The 22,716-nt window shown below is 47.6% G+C and overlaps 1 protein-coding gene across 6 annotated transcripts in view; it reads right to left on the bottom strand.

The window, feature by feature from the left end:
• Nucleotides 1–22,716, bottom strand: part of CRPPA (CDP-L-ribitol pyrophosphorylase A) — a 54,228-nt gene that overhangs the window by 26,819 nt on the left and 4,693 nt on the right. For 5 of the 6 annotated variants that reach the window (XM_076069278.1, XM_076069282.1, XM_076069267.1 and 2 more), the window contains exons 4-7: nucleotides 18,546–18,695; nucleotides 10,777–10,881; nucleotides 9,793–9,838; nucleotides 45–145 (exon numbers count right to left, since the gene is read on the bottom strand). In XM_076069278.1, coding sequence (XP_075925393.1) covers nucleotides 45–145; nucleotides 9,793–9,838; nucleotides 10,777–10,881; nucleotides 18,546–18,695 — 402 coding nt within the window. The remainder of the gene's footprint in view (nucleotides 1–44; nucleotides 146–9,792; nucleotides 9,839–10,776; nucleotides 10,882–18,545; nucleotides 18,696–22,716) is intronic. The other variant, XM_076069273.1, reaches the window with a different exon arrangement.

Here is a 22,716-nt window from a genome sequence, read left to right as displayed (position 1 = left end):
CCCCCCCACCCATCACCCCGCCCCCATCCCCACCCCTTCCGTACCAGCACCACAGAGTCGTGCAGGGCGGAGCGAAACTGCAGGGCGGCGTCAGAGAGTGGCACGTCCCCTGCGGACACCCAGCCGACGCGACGGTGCAGAGACTCTGCACGGAGAGGTTGACGGGCACAGAGCACACAGCATCATCGTCGCCATCAGCGCCGCTCTGTTATCAGTGTCGCTGCCATAACCATCAGCATCAACAACAACAGCCATCATTCGCCACTAAACTCAACACATTCGTCAATAACACCATGGCCTTAAAAGAAGGCTGACATTTCAGTCATTCTTCAAAGCATACATTTGCGTGCTATGAAGAAGGGCCTTTGCCCCGAATGTCACCTATTATGTAGTTTTCCCTTGAAGGCCAGAGTGTTATTGACGAATGTGTTGAGGTTTTTTTGTTTGATAATTGTGCTTCTGCACCACTGTGAATGCAGCAGCAGCGTCACCACCAAATGATTTGCTTTGTTTCATACGGCGCCACCGCTTGTGCGAAGTGCATCTCGCAATGGCTAGGCAATCGCAGATAAACGATATTTCATGGGCACATTGCATGACGGGATCATAGAGTAATTGGAGCCATTACACTCTGTGTTTCCTCCGAGTGTGAACACCGTTTTACATGTGTAAGCCTTACATATACCAGTGCGAGAGCAACATAAGTGTGTGCTTTGCAGTCGTGTAGATTTCTTAGGATTACGATTGTAGGCTACGTCTTAAGTTCATGCAGGTTTTCTATTTAAAAAGCACTCGATTTACCGGGCATGTAACAATGCGTCACTTAGAGGATTAATTCGGCCCTTACGCTCGCGCGGGTACGGATAGACTGTTTCCCATTCGTGCATTTAGTATTGGACTATGGTTCACATCACTTCGGCAGCCACTCGAGGTTTGTATGTATGTACAGTGAGGGAAGAAAGTATTTGATCCCCTGCTGATTTTGTACGTTTGCCCACTGACGAAGAAATGATCAGTCTATAATTTTAATAGTAGGTTTATTAGAACAGTGAGAGACAGAATAACAACAAAAAAATCCAGAAAAACGCATGTCAAAAATGTTATAAATTGATTTGCATTTTAATGAGGGAAATAAGTATTTGACCCCCTCTCAATCAGAAAGAATTCTGGCTCCCAGGTGTCTTTTATACAGGTAATGAGCTGAGATTAGGAGCACACTCTTAAAGGGAGTGCTCCTAATCTCAGCTTGTTACCTGTATAGAAGACACCTGTCCACAGAAGCAATCAATCAATCAGATTCCAAACTCTCCACCATGGCCAAGACCAAAGAGCTCTCCAAGGATGTCAGGGACAAGATTGTAGACCTACACAAGGCTGGAATGGGCTACAAGACCATTGCCAAGCAGCTTGGTGAGAAGGTGACAACAGTTGGTGCGATTATTCGCAAATGGAAGAAACACAAAAGAACTGTCAATCTCCCTCGGCCTGGGGCTCCATGCAAGAGCTCACCTCGTGGAGTTGCAATGATCATGAGAACGGTGAGGAATCAGCCCAGAACTACACGGGAGTATCTTGTCAACGATCTCAAGACAGCTGGGACCATAGTCACCAAGAAAACAATTGGTAACACACTACGCTGTGAAGGATTGGAATCCTGCAGTGCCCGCAAGGTCCCCCTGCTCAAGAAAGCACATATACATGCCCGTCTGAGTTTGCCAATGAATATCTGAATGATTAAGAGGACAACTGGGTGAAAATGTTGTGGTCAGATGAGACCAAAATGGAGCTCTTTGTCGTCAACTCAACTCGCCGTGTTTGGAGGAGGAATGCTGCCTATGACCCCAAGAACACTATCCCCACTGTCAAACATGGAGGTGGAAACATTATGCTTTGGGGGTGTTTTTCTGCTAAGTGGACAAGACAACTTCACCGCATCAAAGGGACGATTGACGGGGCCATGTACCGTCAAATCTTGGGTGAGAACCTCCTTCCCTCAGCCAGGGCATTGAAAATGGGTCATGGATGGGTATTCCAGCATGACAATGACCCAAAACACACGGCCAAGGCAACAAAGGAGTAGCTCAAGAAGAAGCACATTAAGGTCCTGGAGTGGCCTAGCCAGTCTCCAGACCTTAATCCCATAGAAAATCTGTGGAGGGAGCTGAAGGTTCGAGTTGCCAAACGTCAGCCTCGAAACCTTAATGACTTGGAGAAGATCTGCAAAGAGGAGTGGGACAAAATCCCTCCTGAGATGTGTGCAAACCTGGTGGCCAACTACAAGAAACGTCTGACCTCTGTGATTGCCAACAAGGTTTTTGCCACCAAGTACTAAGTCATGTTTTGCAGAGGGGTCAAATACTTATTTCCCTCATTAAAATGCAAATCAATGTATAACATTTTTGACGTGAGTTTTTCTGGATTTTTTGTTGTTGTTATTCTGTCTCTCACTGTTCAAATAAACCTACCATTGAAATTATAGACTGATCATTTATTTGTCAGTGGGCAAACGTACAAAATCAGCAGGGGATCAAATACTTTTTTCCCTCACTGTACGTACGCTGAACTTCTTTCGCAGCGTATGTTGCCGACGGTGCTAATCGGAGGTGGGGGGGGGGACGGACAACAAATGAAACACAAAAAGCAGTTCTAAAGAAATTAGTTTTTTTATTTAGATTTAAAAGTGCATAGCTTCAGTGGCTTCCTATATCAGAAGGAAGAGTGTTCCAGAGAGCCGCAGAAGCGCATAGAAAAGCGCGTGATGCGGTGACCATCTTCGTTCGATGGCCAGCCAAAAGCAGCCGCTGCTGCGAGGCTGACCGGAGTTCGCATGATGGTTAATGCTCCTTGACGAGGTCAGCAAGGTATTGTGGTTCATTCGTGGCAAGTGCACAGGAGGTGCTACGTTCACCAACCTGTATGTTAACAGCAACAAATCATGATCCCAAAATTTCGTAGGATCCATGCGGCTGAAAACCCTTGACATAAATAATTATCACACTGCACACGCAGTTCTGTGTTGAGCAACTGCACACATTTGAATGCTTATTGTTGTTAGGTTCTACAAGAATGGGAGTGTTTCACCCACCCTCCCGCTCGTTTGCACTTTGACCCCTGTGCAAGACAACCGAGCCCTAATTGGTCACGAATATTTTCCCTTTGAATACAAGTTCGAAAAACTCCCCCCTCGCCCACGTCTCATCTGGAGTAATGAACGCAACGTCTGCGTCAGAGGCCTGCCAGCAGCGTCTTAACACGTTGAGTGTTACCACAAGTGGCGAAACATCGCAGCAGCAGCGTGTTAAATTATAACTTACCGCCCTCCGGTGAGCCACTGCTGGATTAGCGAAGCCGCAATTACGCGTAGTATGTACAATTACATAACTAATATATTCAGCGTTTCTCTTTGAATAGGTGAAGGGCAAATTAATTAATGAACGCTAAAACAAAACTTTTTTTTTTCAACCAGGTAAAGCTCACTGACCTATTAGCTCTTTTTCAAAGGCGACCTGCACACACATGAGAGCTCACTCATACATGCGAATTTATAGGAGCAGCGAAAAGATTTGAACGCATGTTTATAAATGTGGAGAAAATCCACTCTGTTCACCACGACGAGAAGATTAAACTTGCATACCAAGCAAGGGAAACACCATCTCACCACTGATACATTATATTCTTGGTTCTTTCGGTAAAGTCACGTAGAAGGGGAACAATAAAATAATAACAATTTTCTTGCTGTGGTTTTCACACCTGATGATGATTGCTTGTGTTGCTGTCGAAACGTCGTGAGAATTTCATTGCTTTACATTTTTATTATTTTATTGTTTCCCTTCTACGTGACTTTACCGAAAGAACCAAGAATATGAATCCCTGCAGTCACGAAAGCTTTAAATCAAAATTTCACTGATACATTGTTACACGAATATCATTCAAATGTAGCAGTGCCGCAGTGATTTTTACGCTGCGCTATGAAACCGGCGACCTGAGTTGGATTTCCGACCACTGCTAACCATAAGTAGCGAGTGATATCTGAAATCGTCCTGAGCACCCCACCCCCCACCCTCCCACCACGTTCGTCATTCAAACCTACGGAGGTTTGTATTTTTCTGCCGTGTCACTGTTGCCACGAAAAGTTAATGCGAGAAAAAAAACCCCACGTCGAAATGAGTTTAATTACACAAGTACTTCCAACACAGGAAGGGCAATTGAGGGGTGTCGCATGGGTTAAGCAACAAAACACTTCCTGTTATTGTATTTTGTTTAAGAGTGACCCTGCGAGTAAACATACGCCGGCTCATTCGCTCACGCTTGCTCCGCTCGCGGTTTCTCGTGCCCAGAGGAACAGCGATAACCGCGGAAGCGAGGACGACGGGTGGTGGCGCGAGTCGCAGGAAGTAACCTCCGCTCGGAGCAAGTCTAATCCGAGTCGCACATCAAAGGGCAATTTGGCCAGATTGAGGGGGCACGCACGCACGCACGCACGCGCCGACACGCGACGACGGGAAATCGTTCGTCTCCATGGGAGGAACTGGGCGGGTGGCGCAGCGGTCGCAGCGAGCGACTCACACAATTGGAATGCCGAGAGGTCAAATCGCGGTTGAGAGTCGACTTCATTCAGAATCCCTTTCCTCTTAGGCTCGGTGAAACGAGTGCACAAGCTGTCGCTCGGCGGGAAGGCAGAAGTGGCGACCCGATGCAGAGACGTGGCTCTCACCAACGCGAGTTGAGAAAAAGCCCAAAATGAGACCCTTAACTTTTGCTCGAGAGATTAAAAATATTCGCCTCCTCTTGAACACTGCCCACATACCCCGCGGCTTTTACCCTATTCGTAGAGCATCTTGCAAAGTGCTCGCATTAAGATTCTAACCATCCTAATCATCAGCCAATGATTTTTCCGCTGCTGGATGAAGGCCCTCCTCCGAACCGTCAAAATCCCTTTGACAACCTGCACCTCGGCGGGCTTATGAGCATCGGTATGCCTCATCTTTCCCTGCACTAACAAACAAAAAAACCACCCAACACGTCCGCCAATTGCACCGTGAGCCATCTTCAGCGCATAAACACCTCATGAAACCTCATTGAAAACACAACCCACGTACAAGAACCTGCACTTAAAAATGCCCTCTTCTCTGAACTCTCCAACTGTGCATGTTCTACTTGTAATTTGTACGGCACCATAATGCGGAGCTGTATTTTTATCGCCTCTAACTCCGAACTCTATTCTCTTTTACGACGAACGGGTGTGCTGTGACGCAGTGGTGTGCCCACCGTGCCATAAATCTCAGTCTTATTCCTAGACATACACGGCTAACATCAGTGGCGAGTGATATCTGAACAGGCCCTGCTGCCCCCCCCCCCCAACCCCCAAGCCCACGATCACCTCATTAACCCACACTGACCAAACAAATCCCATTACTGACACGGCGTGGGGAGGCCTTCATCCAGCACTAATCTGACAAGTTTGTCTGTTGTCCTTCCCCCGCACCTTTGATTAGCACGGTTGGCTACGCACGGTGCAAACTAAGTTGAGCATACATACATACAAAGGGCTGTACATTATCTTTGTTATCATTACTTTACCATATCACATCGCAGCGTATGATGAGCGACGGTATGGCCACACTGACCAAGCAACATTTGAACAAACCTCGTCGTCGCCTATTCCCGAGCGCATGCTCATCCTGTTACAAGACATCGCCTCATCAAAGCGTGCGGCCAAACGTTGATGTGGGGGATTGTTTGACGAATGGGCAAGAACGGCGATGAAGCGATTTCAGTCTCACCGTGGGGAGACCGAAGCCCCCTCTCTCAGCCACAGCACGCGCTCTTGGTTATGGATCCTACCAAGAGACTCAAGACTAATAGCAGTAATACCCACAACGGGTGGCTTCTAGACGGCAAAAGGCACGATTGCGACCAAGACCCGTATATCCATAATTCAGGTTTTTTTTTTGGGGTTCGATCGCGTAAATATATAAATGTGTCGTTAATCCCCGCCACCACCCGACACAGCCAATTATTAAGGTTAGTCACGTGAACAGAACGTGCCAATTCGTCACTAGTACGGCACACCAATGTGTTGGACAGCCAAGCCACAACATTAAAATCTGAGCACGACGTTTCGCCAATAGCTACAAATAGCTTCATCTCGTATGTCGGACGAAGCCTTTCGCATGCATCGTTAGTCCTATGTGTTTCCAAGCCTGCATGCACTTTGCCCTCGGATGAGTTTGCCATTGCGTTCCATGAAAGTGTTGGGATGGATTTAGCCTCAAGATTGTTCACAAACGAAACCAACTAAACCAAAGCGCCAATATCGCACCTCGCGTGACATGCGACCATCTCTCTCTCTCTCTGCCGAGTCTTTATGTTTGTGCTTTTGTTTCCTCCTTCACGGCACACGCACGCACTCACTCCTGTCACCCCCACCCCCGCATATCGCATCGGCGCGCATCCGACCAGCGCCTCGTCCTCCCCCGCGATGTCTCCGCCATCCCCCAAACGTGCACGGCTGTCGCCTCTCCCGACAAACGAAGCCCCCCTGGCGCACCCCCCTAAGACTTCCCCTCCCCAACCCCCCCCGCCCCCCCCCCCCCCAACTGCGCAGCCACCCCGCCCACCCCCTTCGAACCGCGTTGTCGTGACTCGCTCCGCTGCACGACATAACAGCGACAAAAACAGAAAGCTAAAATCGGCCGAAGATAGGATCTGCGTCCCGCGAGATGATGGCGCGTGCGAGGAGGGCATCGGCGGGGATGCGCCTGGAAATGCCAGCGGAGGGCCACGTCTGCCTGCAGCCTCGGCTTGCTTTCAAGCGGCGAGCGCGACCCCAACGTCCCAGCGGTTGAATAAACGCCTCTTTCTTTCCCCAATGCTTTCCTTTCCCCGTTTCCTTCCACAATCCCTTGTTGTTGTTGTTTTTTTTCGTTTCGTATTGCAAGGACCTTAAATGGGCGCGCAGATTGTTGGAACCGCGGTGGCAGAAGAAGGCCGCTTGCCTATCCCGTGGACAGTGAGAGACGAACGGTCGGGGTGACTCACGCCCGCTTCGAGAGACTGGTGAACAAGCGGGACCATGAAGCAGGATATTTTTTGCTGGAAATCTGTGAAAAAGAGCTCCGTAGCTCATCGGATTCCTCCAGTCTAAACAAAGATTCTGATTCTTTAGCAGCGAAAGGAAACCACCGCTAGAGTCCAGGAGGAAACATCATGCGGAACAGGGGGAGAACGTACAATCTGCACGCAGAAGGCGCACGAGTCGGGAATCGAACCCAGGACTTTCTTGCTGTGAGGCACAAGAGCCAACAGTGCATCATCCTGCTGCCCATCGTGAGCATCACGTGACAAAGGACGTATGCAGTGAAACCCATGAAGTACGGTGGCGCTCAAAGTCACATTTGTGCATGTTGACAAAACAAGACGACTTGAATGGTGTTGATAAATAACGGAATTAGACCGTAAACAAGTTTTGGGATGTGGATATCACGGCAAATGGATGAAAAAACCCTCGATAAAAGCCAACAGTAAATGTGCAGAGTGCCAGAGCAGGTTCAGGGCACCAGAGGGGTGAGATATTAACTACCTCGCCTGGTATACAGGTCGTGGGTTCGATGTCGACCCTGAAGCCTGTATATTTGGAGTCTGCATGTTTATCTCTCTCCCCATGGTCGTGTAGATTTTTCTGTGGGTCCTCTGGTTTTTTCCCTCCGCATTTAGAAACGTGTGTTTCGAGTACTTGACTGGAATACATTTTCATGTGATAAGCCACTTTGTCAAGCTATCATTTGTGGCCAGGTCGCTTCTGAAAAAGAGCTATATAGCTCAGTGGGCCTTAAATGGAAAAAATAATAATAGTTGATTTTATATTTTAGGTTCAGAAGACGTCTAGAAAAGGCCACGTGGCTCAGAGGGCAGAGCACTGAGCTGCCACTGCAGAGACCCTGGGTTCAAATCCACATTTCAGTCATCTGTGACAAAATAAATCGGCTTCTCAAGTGTAGCGAGTTGATGGTCTGCACACAACAACAAAAACCCCATCACGTCAAATTTGATTCTGCACTTAATTTGGCTGAATTCCAGCTCTGCTCGGGATGTTGGGGAACAGGCCAGGAGGAAGAAGAGGCTGATGCCGCTCAGTGACTTGTGCACAGGCGGTGCGCCTATGCCGAATAAAAATCAGAGCGCTCGATCAAATAGTGGGGGAGTTAACTTGACACAAAGAGCCTGCCCTTCGGCAGAGAATTCAAGAAGAATAAGATAAATATAACATAATCCGGTGTTTCTATTGTTTCATTTCCCTACGTAGCACATTACTGTAATGCGCCGGTAATATAATGCCTCTTGATGCTGCGCCAAACGCTAAGTACTCTCTTACTCCATCAGTCACGGCTTGTGCCCTCAGAATACCCATGAGCGACTTTAAAGTAAAGCGTGGCATCTCGACTTCGTGCCCCTTCACCGCAGAACAATGCAAGCCCCTATTTAGCGTTCTCGTGACGGGAAACAAAAAATGGGTTGCTCGATATGAAACCACTGGGGCTTGGTTTGATTGACAAAGCGTACAGCCCCTTGTTAATCCACTGCTGGATGAGGGCCGTTCGACACCGCTTAAGTCGTGGGAGGGGGGTTATCGTGACCATGCTTTATCACGCTGGTCGGTACGGGTTGGCATAGGCAGAGAGCGTAGACGCTGGAGCATAGTACAGTACAACACTGTCGAGGGCAGCGACATGGCCCAATGTGGTAGCACGTTCGTCGCTTGTCGCAGAGGTTCATAGTTCGAATCCAGCGGCCACTCCAATCAATAATGCGGGTGAAGCGACCGTAAAAAAATACACGTGGTCTGCTTCACAGCAAACGTCAAGGGTCCCGGGACGCCAGTGACAAGAGTAGGCCATCGTGTGCTGGCGTCAACTGTCCACATTTTGGCAAATTTGAAAAATTACCTGTAAATCACTCGACAGACGTTTCCATAGCAAGGGTCCTGCAAAAAACTTGTCAGGAGCCTCCTGAATGTAAGATCCAACCAGACCGAGTTAATTCCGAACGACTTTGGTCAAAGGCAACAGACTGATTGACCTAAGCCCGATAAATGTGTCGTGACTTAGAATGCGTTAATGACCTCAACTCAGCTCGCCCCCCTTCGCCCCCCCCCCCCCCCCCTGGCAAATGTTACAGATTTCCGCTTTCAAAGTGTGCCATTTCCTGTGTCACGCTCTTCCAAAGCAGCAACACATCCTAAATATGAACCACTAATCCAATCTGCGCTGGAATGCAATTCCGCAGAGCCGCCAATTACAGCGGGGAATTCTTTTCACCAGCACTCGGGCGTTTTCATGACGTTAAATAAACCTAGGAAAATTGATAAATCGCCTCTGTGTGTGTGTTTTTTTGAGCATGTGTGCATTGTACATACAAAGTGTGCACGATGTGTGTGTGTGTACGACATTGGGGGACCGGTAGTGTAGCAGTTAGCGTGCTGCACAATGAACCCGGTGATCCCAGTATGATTACCACCCACAGCCACCAACACCTGTGACAATAATCTGAATTGGTGTTGGGCCTCCTCTAGGTCGACTCAGACTTAAATAACTACCATGTGCGGTGCCTAAACATTACCACTCAGGAGACAAAGGCGGGCGGACATGGTTCTGACAACCCACCCCATCGTGTGCCGTGCCGGCCTTCATAGATGCTCTCTGTGCGGGCTATACGGGGGATCTTTGTCTCTGTACAGCATTTGATGACCACGGCACACGACACAAAGCGTGGAACACGCGTGTCGCTGCATACCTTTCATGATGGCTTCCGCAGCGTACAGATCCTTTTTGTAAGTCACCTGGACGGAAAACAGAGATCAACATTATACACCGACTTTCACCACAAGTTCCTTTTTAAAACCAAGCGGTTATTTAATAAAGGGCCGGAAAAAATACCTCACTAAAGCATGCCCGTTAGTCCACGGTAATAAGGAACCCAAAGACGAAATGAAACGGCACAAGAGGGCCTTTGGAGACGTCTCGTAAAGATGAGCCTCATAAAATATACTCTACGCTGCCGAGTGACATCGAGAGTGGGCCTTTAAGTGAGAACGGCTGCTGAAAAGTCAATTACAAGCACAACGTTAGCCTCTGGCTTTCCTCTAAAAGTCTCGTCGCGTTTACCCAACTTGCACTGCGCATCGTCTTCTGTCGTACGGCACGTCGCAGAGAAAAGCCAGCGACTTTTGGGATGGAAACGAAGGTTCTAGAAGCGATGTCTCGAATCCCCTTCGCCGTTTGACGGCGCTGGATCGCGCCCCGCTAAATGCTCTTGATGGGCGCGTGGTAGGTGGCCACGTGAGTCCCGTTTGTTGTTCTGCTCTGCAGTCTCAGGTGGAGCCGTCTTGCGTGGGAGACGGGCGAGCATGTCGGGGGTGCGATGTCCGAAAGCGATCGATGATTCGCTGTGTTCCAGGTTTTATGGGGAAGCGAGAAGCCAGGAGCGGGTTCAGTGCGCTACGCTATGGAGCCTTTACGCAGTCGAGGGGGGTGGGGGCAAGCATTGGGGCGGGGGGGGGGGATTGCAGAGCGAAAGGGTCAAGAGGTCAAAAGGAGCCTTTTAAGCTCGGCTAAAGGGGACAAGACAAAACTGTCCGTCAGCCGTGCCAGGCTGGCTAAGGGCAGAAGCCTCGTGTTTGGGGTGGCACGGGAGGGAGAAGTGGTCGAGCGAGGAAAGGCTGACTGGCCAGGAGGGGTAGAGGAGGGGTAGAGGAGGGGGTAGAGAGGGCTTATGTACCTTCCACAGGTTGTCGGGGCCATCCAGCAGGCGAGCGCGTGTGCCCCCGTACTGCAGAGCCACGTGCAGACACTCCGTGCCGACGTCCAGCTCCTCTTCCGAGCACTGCCAGGACACATGGCACGGGAGACAATTAACTCACCACCATCATCGTCGTCATCATAATTATTCTTTTTAATGTAGGTGGGACAATAGTTTGCACACTGAACTCTGAAACTGGTGGCCTGGGTTAGACTTCTGGGCGCAGCTAACATATCAATCAACGGGAAGTGAAGCTTACACAACGCCCATGACTGACACGACATAAGGAGGAGGCCTTCGGCCCACAGCAGAATGATAAAACTATATATAATTTAATCGTCAATTACAATGACTTTATTTGCACAGGAACACCTCATTGAGTCTCAACAGTGTTCCTTCCTGCATTGAGATGTTTCGCCAACATTTTTTTTACGACTGTTTGGCTTGTGGGAAAAAATTGGAGCACCCGGAGAACACCCATGCATGCTGGGAGGTGAAACTCTGCACAAAGAGATTACAGCATCTATTAATAAACTTCCAAAGCCAGCACATTCCGCATCCCCGAGACTACGATGCCTGCCATTCCCAGGCAGTCTCCTCCATTCACTATCCAGGCCTATATTCCAGTGTATTAACAGGTCCAATCTTCCACAGTACAAACGGGGCTAATCTTCAGAAAATGCTAACCAGACTAACCTTCCAGAGTACTAACCGGCCTTAACCTCTGAGACCTGATGAGACTGGGAGCATTCAGGCTAATTTGATCGCAGCTGCAGAAACTTGCCCAACAAATATGAAGAGGCTGAACTTTTTTTTAGAAATGGACATTTCATTTTGTGCGAAAAGATGCTATAGCACCGAGAGGTGTCACAAATTAGCGTGACACTAATTCGATTATTTATTAGTACTTTCAAACGGAAACGTATATGTGGCATCTTCCCTGAAAGTTGTGGATATGATTCGAATCCTCAAATCCAACTCAAAGTCAAAGCGTCTCCCGGCTCAAAACGACTTTAGGCCGGTGCTCATTTGAACTAGTGGTCACGAGAGCCGGCAGTGGGAATTTTTCCATGGGCCGTGCATCGATTTCGTTCCTATTCATAATTACAAAACGATAATTGGCAGTCCGTTACTCAATCCACTGCTAGATGATGGGCCTCCCCACCTCGTGTCAGTTACGGAGGTTGTTTGATCATCCTTCACCATGCTGGTCAGTGCGGGTTGGTAAAGGAGGCTGCACTGGACCAGCTCAGATATCACTCGCCACTGACGTTCGTAGTGCAGTGCGCTAATCACTGCGCCACTGCTCCTTGCATTGCATCTGCACACTCTTGACTGACAATTGCGAGGGTGCACATTACATAAGTGCCTTGTATTCACAAGAAGAAGTGGTTTATGTGAAGAAGAAAACAGTGTCATTAAGATCAAACACAGCAGATATCCTGGCCCGTATACGGTGAAACGTCAATTATGTACAGAGGACCAACAAAATTCAGTGTTAGACTTGGAGGAAATGGTAAATCAGGGAATGTAGTAATGTAGTAAGTCATTATCATCGGCCATGGTCGATCCACTGCTGGATGAAGTCCTCGCCAAGCTGCGGCCATCTCTCAGTCTTGCGATACAATGATTCATCTAGCACCTGCACAAGAACCATTATCTTCACTGCATCTCCACGGTGGACGTACTCTCGCATGTGTTTTCCTCCTTTGACTGTCATTCCATCGTTAGTCGCAGCCAACGGCCACCGTTTCCTTAAGCGACATGTCCTGCCCAAGCCCAGTTACAGTTCTTAACGGTCAACATTGATGTCTCTAACTTGTGTATGATCGTTAATCCATGTGTTCCTCTTTCTGTCTCAGTAGTATGGAGAAGTGCATTCTTGTACTTATGTAGTGACTGGGAATGTCACTGTGTGGTGCCGGGCCTGCGAGGCCACGGCGGGATGTATACTGTTGTGTGTACACCCCGGATACGGGGTGTAGCATCAGCCTTAGTGGGGGCATGGGTGAGTGGTGGTTAAGCGCGGTGGCACCACACACAGCGTGCGTTGCGGGCTCCCGTTGAGAGAGCGAGAGAGTGTCAGCCAGCTAGGGTTACGTTGGGAGCATGTTACTGTGGCTGAACTGGGGACATGTGACCGGATGATACTGGAGGGGGGGGCACCGGTGGAGGGGGCCAATGGGTGGTCACGTGGTCCGGGAAGAACTCTCGAGAGCCTTCGGGCAAGGGCGAGAGAGATCGAGAAGGTGGGCGGGGCGAGAGGCGGAGCCAGCCCCAGCCCGACCCGATATAAGGGGGGGCCCTGTGAGGGGCTCGGGGTTCTTACTGTTGGAGAGGCAGGAGATCCACGTCAAGCTTGAAGAAGCCTCCAGCCACGCGGTCCGGGACCCAGCTTGTGGTCCGGACCGGGATAGCGGAACCGTGTCTAGTTCCGCCGTAGCGTGTTTAGTTGGGTGGTCACCACCCGATGGTATGTTGTGTTAATAGCCCTGGAGTATGTTGTGCAAATAGTTAATAAACGTGTTGCTCCTAAGACAACGTCTGCGACTCAGTTGGACTCACTACACTTACACTGATCGGGGACTTAATGTTGTCGTTAGATACAGGTTAATGATCGAAGTGAGAGCATTGTAACACAGATCAGTATACCGCAAAACACAATAACTGCTGGGATGCTTTTGCTTTAAACTTGTCAAAAATATCGAGCGAGCAAGGGAAGTGTGTGAAGAGGGATGGGTTATTTCACTGTTGATCTCTCAATTCGCTGGCCCTTATTCAACAAAGTCCAATCCAAACGTTGTTTGCTGAAACACAAATTAATAGCCCCCACACGCCAAACAATTTCTCAAATTAAAAAATTCTTGATCTTTGCAATCGCGTTGGCCATGAAAGCTATGGTTATTTTTCTTTCCTTTTCCACTTACACAATACACAGAATGTGAGTACGGCGACGAAATGGCTCGCTGATTTTATGATATTAACAAGAATGCCCTTTATCTGGCCCCACGTGGGTGGTGAGCTCTCTCCAAAAGCCCCCCTTTATGTTGCACTATCTTGCCTCTCGAGCTGACATGTGACAATCAGCACGTCACACGAACGTGTCTCTCCGTTTGCGTCACGCGTTTAAGTGGAGGGCCCCATTTGCGCGACCTTGGCGTCAAACGATGAAAATGTATTTTTTGGGTTTTTTCCACGCCTCTGAAACATCAGGAGAGCAAACGCTTATTTATTCACCGAGCGCCGATCTCGCCGTAACCGATCGGCCGAACGCACTGACAGGACTGCAGCTGCACTAACAGCGCGTCGTCATCGTGCACCGGAGTAAGCTACAAACGATTTGAGTAAACGTGGAAAAAATTGCGTCTTTCATTAATTCACAGCCGTCCGTGCGAAGCTATCAGGGTTGTTTGAGCATACGTCACCACTCTGGTCATGAAGGGTTAGTGAAGGGGTTGGGGGATGGACCCAGGACTGGTTCACTGATGTTATAGCCATGAGCAGGAAACAAACTCAGGTCGCTGGGATCGTACAGCAGTGCGTGAACCACTACACAACCGCCCTCCCCTTGCTTACAATGGTTATCGACTAATTCCAGTTGGCATAAATGCCGCTACTCGCAGCACGAGTTATGCACGGGGACTATGATTGCACCGACGGGTCTGCTGAAAATGCAGGTAGCGAACCGCCTGTGACAAAACCGGGATCTCAAGTAGTGTGAGTTGATAGTCTCAGTCCGATCACCATTCACAATATAAGGAAATATATTTTAAAAACACCATCATTGACTGAATTCCAATGACGGCAAACAAAAAATATTGACGTGACTATCATCCAAGGAACATTACTACTCTCTGGATCCCGATGGCTGGGAAATAGGTGCCCCCTACTGTGTGGATCGAAGAGCACGTGAAGGGATCTTGGAAGTCTCCTCTAACACCCACGTCAGCGGGCCATTCCCTAAGATGGGGTGATGCACTGCTCTCTGCGAATTCCCAATGGATTCTTGATCTCAAGGTATTTTCCCAAAAATACATAATTGGCATGAAATTGCGGGATAAGACAAATGAGAATAAAAACCAAAATTTATGTCTGCTATGTTTGCTGCCATTCTGTGAGTTTCCCCAATGGGACTGGCTGTGTGTGATTAAAGCAATTGACTCGCCCACTGAAAAATAATCAACAACGATACCATCCCATTTCCGTAGCACCTCTCAGGATCAAAACCACATCCGTGATCGACAGTTACTAAAAAAAAACAACAATTAGGAGATTAAAATCCGATACATAGATCACAGCTCATTGGTCTAAAGTTGAATGCTCCTGAAAGCCTTCTTGATCATATGTTTTCAGGCGGGATTCAAAGAACTGGGCACTCAACTGGCGAACGTGAATGAGTGCGGTGAGGAGTTCCCAAGACCTGCAGCATCATAACAAAAGGTCTCATCCCTCTCGTAGAGCACTTGAAGAGAGTGAGTTTTTTAATAATTCTGAATTGTTGGTCTCGACACAACCCATCCTGCCTCGAGGGGAATCTATAAAATGATCACCGCTTTTTGGTAAATCAACTGTGGTTGTCCTAATGTGGATTTTTCACCAATGGCTCAAGTTCTACAGTGGAGATGGACATTTGCGAATAGCACGATTGGCACAGGCCTGAGTGTGGCGCTGCTGCTACCGCTGCTTTCATCAGGGTTGACGAGTTGATGCAATCGATGATGCACGGCTGGCGCGGAGAGAAACTCCAACACAGGCCATCGGGGCCCGTGTGCATCTTGAAACCGTTTTTTTTTCTTTTCGCGAAGGAAGGCGTCTGCGCGTTTCACTCCAGCATAATATTGCCACAGTCACGGAGCTTCGTAATTACCTTCCATTGAGCAATTGAAAGACAGCTTTATCTTAAAACAAGCCCACGGCGGCGTTCTCACTCGAACTGCAATTGCAGATGTCGACGCTTCCTCTACCACTCAGAAATGGCGAGCAAACAATATTTATTCATCACCGGCAAGCATCTTTGCTGCACTAATCGGGTACGAGAGGGAACCATATTGAGACACTGTGTTTTTTTATATTTGCAGTCTGAATACAAAGGTAAGCCTGAATTATTTTTGTCACGCCAAGTTATTTAAGCCAATGCGTGTTTGCTTGCCAAACATATATATACATCCCAATCACCCCACCATGGACAGAAGTAGAACTCAGCTAGTGATTTTAAATCACAGCCATCTCACCACTCCGCCAATGCTCCATCCTGTATACATGATATATGGCATCTTAAATTGCTGTTCTATAAGGATATGCAAGAAAGTTGTAGATGCAGCCTTGAAGCTTTTATCATCATATTTATTTCAATAAAGAAAACTTTGATAAATAAGCAATAAACATTGTATTTTGTTGATCCTGAATGACATTTTGAAAACACGTAAAGAGCACGCCAAAAATAAATATCTTATATCACCGTTAGAACGATCGTATTTTGTTTTTGTTTTAACTACTGCATGACCTGCAATTGGAGCCTGCCTTGATAGCTGATAAGTCCCTTATACTCGAGGGCAGACACTCTGTGAGAAATGTAGGGTACTATCAGAACGAAAATAAAGATAACTTTGATAATGCAAACAAACAAAAATTAAAATTACGAACACAAAAAAAGACGGCTAAAAATACACCGTATTTCACGCCACACGTACGCACACCCACGCACACAAGGGGCTACTGTTGTCGCTCAATGGCAAGCCATATTCATGAGGCGACACAAAGGAGCGGCTGTGATTGCGTGGCCGCTAGACAAATTATTTGAAATGCACCACAAAGCAGGCCAGCGATAGGGGGTCATGAACGTCGGCAGTCATATCGGTGAGGCGGATCGTTGCGGAATTATCGGTGGCAAACACCCAAGGAATTTCCCCACCTGCTTGATTCGATGCTCAGATCTCTGCGTCAAAACAAACACACGGGGCCATATCGCTGCGAACGGGAAGTTATTTTTTTACTTTTTTTGGTTGTTCTTTAAACAAAAAATTCCTGTGTTACATCACAAAACAAAGACTCGAAACTGTGTCCAAAGCTGCGAAAGGGCTCCGGTTGGTTTGGTAACAAAGCCAAAGGTGCTACTTTCCTGGCCGCGTAGTCGAGATATTTTCTCCGGGTTTATCTTTACGTCACAAAAGCTTTGCAAACATATGATACGGAGTATTTAAGCTCCGTGTTCTTTAACATTTCGAAGCAGTTGTGAAATCGCAAAGGAATGTAAGCTGAACTATCGGGCATCAAGATTGATTGATTGGCAGTTTAGGAACATTACAAAAGTGTGCTTTGCGTTTTAACAAGTTACGTTTGGGACAAAAGCCTTTGTAAACAGCAGTCTATTGTTAAACATGAATACACGAACGCACAAAGAGAAAGATTCCAAGAAGGTTCCTTCATATCCCCTTGTAAAACGTATGATGCTGTATTTAACTGTGAAATGCATTCCTCATCCACTGCTGTCATTTAAATGACCAAAACCCACGGTCACATGAACCTAACGTTCAAAATGACTGCCAGTGCATGTCATGTTCAACACAAACACCTTTAACCAGACAACACGTTTATAAACAGACGACTTGTTGTGAAGTTGTCTGTATGAATCACATGGCTACACTCTGGGGTAGCTACAAACCCCACGTAAAGTTATCAGCCTCGGCTGATAAAGCGTGCAGGAGGAATAACTGATGGATGAAACACAAAGGTAACATGGGATGACGATGCACCGCCATCACTGGGCTCCACCAGACCAGTTCTCCTGGGAGCTACATGGGCTGCATGCACCCGCCTGCTGGAGGAAGCGCTGATGATGATGGTGATGAAGCCACTGCAAGTGCATTATAGTTTCTCAGCAGGTGTTTGTGTAAGTCTACGGGTCTCTGTGCGAGTCTATAGGTCTCTGTGTGAGTCTACTGGTGTCTGTGTGAGTATATGGGTCTCTGTGTGAGTCTATGTGTCTCTAGCGCTCGTGATGAAGCCACTGACACTGCTAACAACAGACGAATTTAACCAAATAAAGGTCCCCGAAGAAGGAGAACTGAATCTGATCATGAAAAGTGACGTGCTAAAGAGCACCACGTAGGTGCGTACTACCTGCTGTGACATGGACGGTGGTAGAGAAAACGGAACGAAAAGCTGAACAGTGCACAAAGAAGTATGGACAGAGGCATAATATGGAATTACATTGGCAGATAGAACGAGGAACACGCGGATTAGGGAGCACAGTGTTATAAAGCAATGTTGACTGTTGAGAAAGTAAGTGGCCCTGGGCAGAGCACGTCATGGCTTTCAGGCACGATGGCCGGTGGTCGGAACTAACGACAATATGGCAGCCAAGGGCGGGAACGCGTTCAAGAGGACGTCCACCACAGAGATGGAGCGGTAGTATTATCTCACATGTGGAGGTACCGAGTGAATTGTTACGTCAAAGGACTGCGAGAAATGGCGATGCCTTGGGGAAGCCTCCCTTCCACAGGACACAGATTATGGCTGATGAAGATGACGATGATGATGATATTCTTAGCTCTTTCGGTAAATTCACGTTGAAGGGAAACAATAAAATAATAAATATATTTTATTCTTTTATTGTTTCCCTTCAACGTGACTTTACCGAAAGTGCTAAGAATATGAATTACTGCAGTCACGAAAGCTTTAAATCAAAATGATGATGATGTTCGGCAGTTATTTCGTTACTGAGCGGCACGTGGCCCGGCTTGCCCCACCTTCTCGTAGGCGTCGTAGATGACGTCAAAGCGGAACGCCTGGGGCATCTCGCTGGCGCAGTAGTGCGACCTCTTGAGCACGTGGTCCAGCGTGCCATCCGGCGAGACGCTCACCACCGTGGACACGAGCGGTCGCACCACACCGGCCGCCTGTGCGCACAAAGACAAAGATCCCCTGTATAGCCTAAACGGACTGTCGGGCCAAGTGCTATTCGCGAGCACGTATTGAGGCCAGTACGGCGCATGAGCGGGTGGGTGGCCAGAACGCCCGGGCCGCCTTTGTCTCCCTAGCAGCGATGTTTACACACCGCAACAGGTACCCATTTATGGCTGAGTCGACTTGGGGGAGGCCCAGGACCAGTTTAGACAATTGTCGCGAGTGTTGGCCGGGTCGCTGGGTTCGTAGCGCAGCACGCTAACCACAACACTACCACTCCCCACACACACAGACCCACTTACACACAGAAATACAATGCAACCTTTGGTCACGCTCATAAAGCATTACGCTACCCAACTGCGCCGTCACTCCCCAAAGACACGCGCAAAGAGTGCGCGGAAACTGAATGCACGTCCGCTATCGTACATGCACAAAGAAAAAAATAAGTATGTGCACATATACATCCCGTGTATACACAAAATAAATAAATACACACAAATTTACCGTCAATCAGGATGAATTCAGCTAAGCTGTAGCTGTCAGACGTGGAGTATACCACATCAAAATATGCATCATTGCACTCCTTTACATCGCTGATTGGCAGAAGTCTGCCTGCCAGAATTCAGTTTTGTGCTGTGTGCGTCTGTGACCGCACGTGTGCGTGTGTGGCATGCGTGTGTGTGTGTGCGTGCGTATGCGTGTGCGTCATCACACCAAGACTCAATGCCAGTCCTTGATACGCAAAGAGACAAAGATGCACTGTGTCGTTTTACCAACTGCTGGGTCAAGTGCCATGAGCAAGGATCTATTAAGGCAGGTACAGCACACGAGGACGTGGTGTGGTCAGAGACGCACCTTTGCATTTCGATTTATAATTTACGTCTCTTTGTCGATCCACTGCTGGATGAAGACCGCCCTGTACCGCGCTGTTCATTGCTTCAGATTGGTTCGGCCTCGTTTGTGCAATTTTATCTCCACCATGAGCCTTAATAGATGAAATGTACACGTGATAATTTTTTTATAAATCCTAAACAATCAAGTCTTGCCTACATGAACAGACCCACCTATGCACATATTGGCGACAGTGGACACTGCGCTTAATCGATGAGCTGACACATCAATAGGGTTCCCTGCTAATTTTACGTACAGCACTTTGGCAGTTCACTGGGGGATGAAGACCTTTCGACACTGTGTCGATTATGAGGGTTGTTTTAAGCATACTTCACCACGCCGGTCAGTTTAGATTGGTTGGGTTGGGGCAGGCACGATTTAGATATCACTCACCACTGATGTCAGCCGTGGTCGGGGATCAAAACTAATCTCGCTGGATTCATAGCGCAGCGCGCTAACCGCCACACCACTACTGTCGTTTGCTTTCATTCATGGATTTAAGTGACGGTACATAATTTGTATTTATTCTCTTAAAATAATAGTCAAAGTTTCAATAGAGGGATTGATTAATTCCTTGAGTGAAATGCACGTTTACACCTCCGTGCCCTCTTAACTCGTGCTCCAGAAATTAAACTGCCTGGTTTCAGTTTGCAAGGAATGTGCTACACTTTCTGGAGGAGGTGATTAAAAAAAAACAAGACACAAGAAGCCATTCTATTGCTGAAAGAAAGCCAAATTGCTTGCAGCTGATGCAGAACCAACACAGCTACATTAACTAGCTGTCTCCCACCACTGCAAACCTCTTACAAACAGGAAATAGAGATGCAATTCATCACATTGTGGTCACAGAATCACGATTAACATATTTTGTGATGCAATAACTTAAACAAATGGGGTGAGCCAGCGATAGCAGTGGTTGACACACTTCGCTATGAATTCCCCAAACCGAGTCTGATTCCCGGCCACGGCAAACATCGGTGGCGAGTCATCTCTGAACTGCTCCTCCCCCCCACCCCTCTTTTCCGCCCACTCCTCTAAACATCTTCACCAAACCATACTGACCAGCGTGGCAAAGTATGGTTAAACATTCCCCATGACTAATCTAGCGTGGGAAGGCCCCCATCCATCAGCGGATTGACAGAAGTCTCTACAAAAACAACAACTATCATCTATTGATGAAGGCACGCATTCAGATGCACTTCTGTGGCCATCTGGAATGATCTTCCTTCCGATATTAGGAAGCCACCGGAGCTATGCACTTTTAAATCTAAATTGAAAACTTATTTCCTAAGACCTGTTTTTTTTATGTTCAGTTTGTTGTCCTTCACCCGCAACTCCGATTAGCACAGTTGGCTAAGTACGGTGCAAAGGAAGTTCAACAAATATACAAGGCATCCCAATGCTGCATGCTATGATGTCATCTCTCCAAAAAATCTCAGTGCTTCCCTTGCACGCTCTCTCTTACAGCAATTAATCTCCAGATGCGTCAATCCGATTGCCAATTCAATTACGTAAGCCACGCATCCTGACCAAGTCTACCAGTTTTCATTGTTGACAATGACTGCAAGAGATGACGGATTAATCTCGAATCTACTTGATTCCCTTTTCCGCTCCTTCGAGATAACATTGGCTTGCTTATGTCCGTGTGCCTGTGTGGATTCCTCCATGCAATGTGAGCATCTATAATAAGTGGACGTGAAACTTAAATCCCAAGTTTTACTTCAGACCATATCATGCACATATTCATATTCTCCCAAAATCTTTAGTCGAGGAAATCAAATATTATTTGAAAACGTGAATAGGTAAGTTTTATTTTTGTTACAAAGATTGCGATGCATCGAGAAGGCGACTGAAAGTTCTGCTCTGGTGTCGTTAATATTCAGCCAGGACCGTGGATTGACACAATATTTCCTTTAAACTATGCCTTAAAACATACAACAAACAGCCATAATTATAAAGCAAGTGCAAGAAAACCTAAAGACAAATGAACCCCGGCCCTGAAAACAAACAGCCGTCAAAATGGAATAAACACCAATAAACCAAGGCTTGTGCCAGGTCAACTTAACCTTGCTGTTCGGTGAATTAAGGCTTTCAACGATATAAACATGCGATCACTCAAGTGGCTACGGAATGTACGGACCTTTTTCTCATGGGCACTCCCAATTTCTGACAAAATTGTTTACTGCAACGTGCAGTTGTTTTCCCGCGACTTATGACGGCGTGGGAGGTATGGTAACGAACGTGTCCGTGAGGCAGCGCGTAACTTAAAAAAAAAACACCCCACGCTGGGCAAATATGAACCCCTCCAGTGAATTACCACAGTCATATCGCACCTGTCAACAAACGCAGTTAGGGCTGCATTATTTGCGGACAATACGATCTCCAAATCACAATTTATTCACCCATGTCAGACTGCGTCATCTGCAGAGCAACGCGGGAGCAGATAACACAGTCCCATGAAAGCATTGCTGGATTCACGGTGGCCTGCAATTAAAGGATGTGCATTGCGCTGTGCCCGATTCGCCAAGATTAAATTCACACAAAACTCCACGGCCTGACCTTTAACATAATTGCCGTGATGTCTGTGGTGCGACGGCAGTGGCAGAAAAAAAGCCTCAAAAAAACCCCCGCAGAGAATCAATGGTGCCCAAGGTAATCTCTCTCCATTCCTTTTGTACGTACGCAGAGTGCATGTTCGTGGGCGTATCAGTCAGTTCTGCGTCGCCAGAAAGACGGCTCTCTCGACGTGTTAATGAATACGCCGGCACCGCTTATCGCCGCATCTTATCTCGGCAGGTGCGCTGGAGCTGCGGCTTGATTACGGCTGTTCACGTCTGTTATTTGATGTCTGTGAGAAATTGGGAGCAGTTTGTTACGGCAAAATGGGACAATGTTTCTGTTTTTCTCCCCAGTGAGAGCAATTGCACACCGGGGGGTGCGCATCTTTTACTACTGACGAGTCTCCTCTGCTCCCTGGTTTCATGAGCACCATAAACCGTGGTGCTCATTGTTGCTTGTCAGAATCTTTTTGTACTTTTTGTTTTCTTATTGAGTCATTGTCCTGGTTTTTAGTTAATGAAAAGCTGTTTGGGAGATTTTGCATTTTGTTAAGTGTGTACAGCC

The sequence above is a fragment of the Petromyzon marinus genome, chromosome 2 (assembly GCF_048934315.1).
Source record: "Petromyzon marinus isolate PM22_M1 ecotype Great Lakes invasive population chromosome 2, UKy_Petmar_22M1.pri1.0, whole genome shotgun sequence".
In the NCBI taxonomy this organism is placed as follows: domain Eukaryota; kingdom Metazoa; phylum Chordata; class Hyperoartia; order Petromyzontiformes; family Petromyzontidae; genus Petromyzon; species Petromyzon marinus.
The sequence above is the reverse complement of the archived record's forward strand: the minus strand, read 5'-3'. Positions and strand labels throughout refer to the sequence as shown.